The following is a 5,327-nucleotide window of genomic DNA, read 5'->3' as shown; positions in this document are numbered from 1 at the left end:
CAGGTACTCCTCTCCCACGACCTCCTCTCCTCCTCTCTCCTCCTCTCTCCTCCTCCTCCTCTCTCCTCCTCCTCCTCTCTCCTCCTCCTCCGTCCTCCCTCCCCTCTCCCTCCTCCTCCCTCGGCCCTCCTCCCCCTCCTCCTCTTTCCGCCCTCCTCCTCTTTCCGCCCTCCTCCTCTTTCCGCCCTCCTCCTCCCCTCCTCCCCCTCGGCCCTCCTCTTCCTCCCTCCTCCCTCCTCCCCTCTCTACTCCCTCCTCCCTCCTCCCCTCTCTACTCTCTGTTCCCTCCTCCATCCTCCCCCTCCTCCTCCCCCTCCTCCGCTCTTCCCCCTCGTGTCTCTACGATTTTTGATCTTCTCGCCATGGACTCTTCACCTTTCCCCTGATCATTCTCTCCAATCCCCCGCCCCCTCCTTCTCCTCCTTCGACTTTCCTCCGTCCCCAGTCTCGCGCTCCGCCGCCTCGTCTTCCCTCCCTCCTCACGCTCGGTGCGCAGGCTGTCATCAAGAAGTATGGTGTGAAATGTACAAAGCCAACGGATGACTTGACCGTCATCGTCGTACACTTCGAATGGCCTTGATGTTGTTGTGCTCCTAGATGTTTTTCCTTCTTCTTTTTTTTTCCTCCTCTGTTCCTCTTTTTTTCTTCTGTTCTTTGGACTTCATTCATTTTCCGAGATCATCAAAGTACTGTACCTTGACTTGTCTTGCAACGTCCACTGCGAGAGTTTGCTCTACAACTCATCGTCGTCCTCGTCGTCATCATCATCACCATCATCACCGTCTCATCCTCGTCGTTATCATCATTACTCTTGCTTCCTCCTCTTCGTCATCGTCATCATCACCATCCTCGTCCTCGTCCTCGTCCTCGTCCTCGTCATCATCCTCGTCATCATCCTCGTCATCATCCTCGTCCAAACCGCCACCATGCGCTTCTTCATTTACATCTCCATCATGTTCATCCTCGTCGTCATCATGATCACCTCTTGCTCCTCTAGGGGCTGGTGGGGCTGGAGGCCGGCGTACGGGGCGGATTTCTCGTCGGGCAAGGAGATCAAGTCCAACGTCCTAGAGGCTCAGCCTCGGCCGTCAGTGTGTCCGGTAGGCCACGTCATCAAGACCGACGCCTCCAGCTTCCCTTCCTTCGCCGTCTGCGACCGATGCTCCCCCGACTCCTACCCCGCAGGGAGAGAGGGAGGGCCGAGGGTCAGGCCGAGGGTCTCCTTTGACTGCTTCTTTTTTTCCAAACGTCGTAAATTGCTCTCGATGCGGCTTCGGTCGAGCAGGTCGAGCATGCAGGCGCTGCTGCTGCTTGTGGTCAGCTGGAGTCTGTTCCAGCAGCGAGTCGAAGCTGAGGCGGCTAGATGCGGAGATTGTACTTTCAACGTGACTGATGGAGTTCTGGAGCGAACGTCGGAAGGAGCCTGTGGTGTCTTGTGTAGAGACCTTAGCTTGAGCAATATGGGGATCAGAAGCATCGCAAGAGGAGCTTTCACCAACATGACCAGAGTCAATACTCTTGCGATTGACAATAACGAGCTATCGAGTCTGCCATTAGAGATTGGCAGCCTTGTCAGCCTGACGACGCTCTTTCTCAGCCACAACAAGTTGACTTCCATTCCCTTGGGTATCTTCACGAATGTGTCAGGGATTCAATATCTCAGTATCAGCTACAACCAACTGTCAACTTTGCCAACAGACATCAACGAGCTCAAAGAATTGAAATTTCTTCTTGTCAACAACAACCAGCTTACAAGCTTCCCGGATGGAGCCTCCACCAAATTGACAAACCTCTTCTTCCTGGAACTGAGCTACAATCAGCTGTCAAGTATCCCAGGAAGTATTAGCGGTCTTCCCGGACTTGTAGAATTGATTCTCAGTCATAATCAGATCACTAGCATCCCGATAGGATTCTTTGACAACATGCCTATGCTGGATGCTGTTGACTTGCGCTACAACCAGCTCACTTTGATCTCTGATAAAACATTCGGGCACCTCCAAGTACCCAGCTCCACTTTGATCGTGGTCCTCTCCTACAACAACATCTACTGCATCGATGCTGCCGCCTTCGACTCTCTGCCTGCAGGTGTATCCATCGACATCACAAACAACAACGCCAGCCTCTGTGTGCATCCCTCCTGGCCTGACTCCGTATCCTATGATGCCGGCCTCCAGCAGTGCTCTGACAACACCAGCCTCTGCTTGTCCTCCGCTCAGTCCTCAGCCTACTGCAGCCAAGCCGGAGACGCTCTGCTCTGCTCGTGCCCTGCTGGCTTCTTCCCTCAGCTCTCTCTCGGACTCTACACCTGCCAGCCTTGTCCCCCTGCCTCCTTCAAGTCTTCCCCGGGCACGGCGAGCTGCTCCGCCTGCTCCACCAGCCCCTGCGACGTGGGGCAGTACCGACAGGCCTGCAACAGCACGAGGGATGGGGAGTGCAGGGAGTGTACGAACAAGATGGCAGGGGAGACGGTGTACGTGGGGTCAGGGTATCCGTACGATCGTGACTTCTGTCCTTGGGACTGCAAGGCAGGATACAAACTGAGAATGGACGAGAGCTGCTCGGCCTACTGCGATATGATATGAGAGGAGGGATGTTGGGAGGACGAGAAGAGGAAGAGGCAGGAAAGAGAACCTGGAGGTCGGACCTCTCTGCTGGGAGTCCCCACTCCTGTTGTTGTAATGGAGTTCGTCTTGATTCAATGCACTCAATCGGAGAACTACCACGGCAGCAGTAGTAGGTAGGATTGCAAGCCTGTAAGAAACAAAATGGCAGCATCAATGTTTGATCCGGCAACGAAAACGTAGAGACGGTATACAGGTCGAGGACCAGGACGAGGGAAGGAGCACGTGGCAGCACAAGCCTGAAGGACTTACAGAGTTGACTGAGAGGCACCTGCAGCTACTGCTCACACAGGAGGGAGAGGGAGAGGGAGAGGGAGAGGAGAAGGAAGAGGGGGAGGAGGAGGCGCAGAAGAATCAGAAAAAGGAGCAGGAGCATGAAGGAGTTCATTAGCAGCAGAGCAAAGAGCAAGATCAGCATGAGGAATGGAAGCAGGAGCATGTGCAGGAGGAGCATTAGGAGCAGAAACAAAAGCAGCTGCACCAGGAGCAGGACCAGGATGCGTCGCCAGAAGTGGGGGAGTATTCTTCACAAGTGCCTCCTGCGTCTTGCCGCCTCTCGCGCATGGTCGACCTCCTCGGCCCCCTCTCGACTGCTCCTGGCGGTCGGGTTGCGATGTGAAGAGCAGTGGAAGTACAGGATGGCGTTGAGGAGGGAGGCAGTGACGGAGCACATCCCACAAAGCCTTCGGAGGACGAGGCTGTTCCTGTCTGACGGCTTGATGCACTTCGAGGACGTCGAGCGGTACCAGGAAGGGACGAACATGTATGCCGTGCTGGAGAAGAAGAGCTGGGAACTGCGGATCGGGGAGGAGGAGTTGGAGACAGCAGAGTCGAAGCTGAGGGTCCTGTTTGAGTATGAGGAGAGCTTGACAAGGGGAGAGGAGGAAGACTGGGAAAAGCGAGAAAGATGGCCTCGCCTCGCCTCCCCTACTCTCCTCTCCCCTAAAACGTACCAAAAAAGAGACAAGGATGTCATCGGGTTGCACGAAGACATCAAGTGGTTGGTACGAAGACATCAAGCGGTTGGTACGAAGACATCAAGCGGTTGGTACGAAGACATCAAGCGGTTGGTACGAAGATATCAAGCGGTTGGTACGAAGATATCAAGCGGTTGGTACGAAGACATCAAGCGGTTGGTACGAAGACATCACGGCACTGAACCAAGTGGTTGGTACGACTCTGAAGACATCAAGTGGTTGGTACGAAGACATCAAGCGGTTGGTACAACAGCCGCCGCTCCATCGGACTGCCACCAGTCGGCGAGTCAGACTCGCCCACTGAGACTGACGCCGCGTGGTCAGGCCCGGCGCCGGGCCGAAGCCCCGGCCCGGTTCACTGACCCAGTGACTGAGATCATCATTCAACGGACAGTTGCACCGTTGGTAATCAAAATTGACATTGCCGTTACGCCATCGTCGCTATGCCTAAGTACGGGATCTCCGCTGACCCCGTCAAGGCGGCGATGCTGACAAGCGCCTCCTCGTCGCTCTCTCAGCCCTTCCTCCTCCCTGACTCTCTCTTCTCCCCGCCCTCCTCGCTCCTCCTCCCGTCTACCAAGGAAGCCAACGACAGATGGGTCGAGGGGGAAAGGCCCTGGCGCAAGGCAATGGGCGAGGTAGGCGAGGACAGACGCGACGAGAATGCGAACGGAGGGAGAAAGGAGGAAGTGAGCCGTCGAGCAGTCAGGCTGAGCGTGCGGGTGGAGCAGAAGCAGGAGGAGGAGGAGGAGGAAGGAGAGGCGCAGAATGCAAACGAGAGCTCTCCGATTTCACCATGGAAGTTGCGGTGGAATGCGGCTATCCGTTCGCTGGAGAGGAGAGCGAGTCGTGTGAGGAGCGTGAAGCAACTGAGTCACAAGACTCGCTGCACTCCTGAGCGGCAGGACGGCGCTGAAGTTGTTGCTGGAGTCGCACAGGCCGGAGTTCATGCAGAGACAAGCCCTCCCCGCTCAAGTAGTGCTCCTCCTTCGAAGGAGGCAGAGCGAAAGGACGAGCTGCGGGAGAAGAAGAAGGTGAAAAATACTTGCTGCCTTGTTCTCCCTCCCTCCCTCCCTCCCTCCCTCTCTCCCTCCTCTGCCTTCCCCTACTACCTCGTTAATCATATCTTTCCTTTGGCAAAGCAGAAAAAGCCGCGGACAAAAAGCATCTCCCCAAGGAAAACAAAGAACAGAGCTGAACTGCTCTCTTCAAGGGAAAAGGGAAAGCAGTATCATAGCAAGGCAGAGAAGCAGAAACACTTGAAGGTACCTCCTCAGTGACTGACAGGCTCTCACCTCGCCGCTGGGAGCCGCAGAGCACTGCCTGGGGCGGGCCCGGCTCAGTCGGCCCATGCGTACTAGAAGAGCAGATGCGTACCTATAGAGGCCAAAGTTTGTGTGGACTGGGATGGCCGGTGATGGCTCGGAATCTCGTGGGGCTGAAAAAAGAATTCTTAGAGCGATTATGAATGTTTGCCTAATATTTGAAACTTCACAGAATACTAATTAAAAATGTGAAGATCCGTCTGAAAATGAAGCGTGTGTTGTACCAATATTTTCGCGATGGGGTTTGTTATCGAAGAAATGTGATATTTATCTCCAAACTAATCTGTATTTTATAAATTTAATATGTATAATTTGAACTCTGACAACACAAGAACCCTTAGTGGAAGGGAAAGGAAATTTCCCTATGGCCTCTGATCCGCCCCATGCGACGTCTTTGCTCGGTG

General features: G+C 54.8%; 3 protein-coding genes across 3 annotated transcripts in view; all 3 read left to right on the top strand.

The window, feature by feature from the left end:
* The window catches only part of GUITHDRAFT_113528 (hypothetical protein), a gene marked incomplete at both ends in the record, with an annotated part of 5,501 nt that extends 4,921 nt beyond the window's left edge, over positions 1 to 580 (top strand). The window contains one exon of the mRNA XM_005827419.1: positions 497 to 580. Within this exon, the coding sequence (XP_005827476.1) occupies positions 497 to 580 (84 nt within the window). The remainder of the gene's footprint in view (positions 1 to 496) is intronic.
* Positions 581 to 1,460: 880 nt separating this feature from the next.
* On the top strand, positions 1,461 to 1,934 carry GUITHDRAFT_75548 (hypothetical protein; the record flags this gene model as incomplete). Its single annotated transcript, XM_005827418.1, has 1 exon — positions 1,461 to 1,934. A coding segment is annotated over one exon (474 nt), but the record flags the coding sequence as incomplete, so codon positions are not given.
* Positions 1,935 to 3,118: 1,184 nt separating this feature from the next.
* Positions 3,119 to 4,981, top strand: GUITHDRAFT_142790 (hypothetical protein; the record flags this gene model as incomplete). The annotated part of the gene is made up of 4 exons (XM_005827417.1): positions 3,119 to 3,820; positions 4,180 to 4,632; positions 4,744 to 4,863; positions 4,886 to 4,981. 4 exons carry the CDS (start codon positions 3,119 to 3,121, stop codon positions 4,979 to 4,981), a joined length of 1,371 nt encoding a protein of 456 aa, XP_005827474.1.
* Positions 4,982 to 5,327: the final 346 nt, after the last annotated feature.

Source organism: Guillardia theta (genome assembly GCF_000315625.1).
Source record: "Guillardia theta CCMP2712 unplaced genomic scaffold GUITHscaffold_67, whole genome shotgun sequence".
Classification (NCBI taxonomy): Eukaryota; class Cryptophyceae; order Pyrenomonadales; family Geminigeraceae; genus Guillardia; species Guillardia theta.
This window is presented reverse-complemented; position numbering and strand designations above follow the sequence as displayed.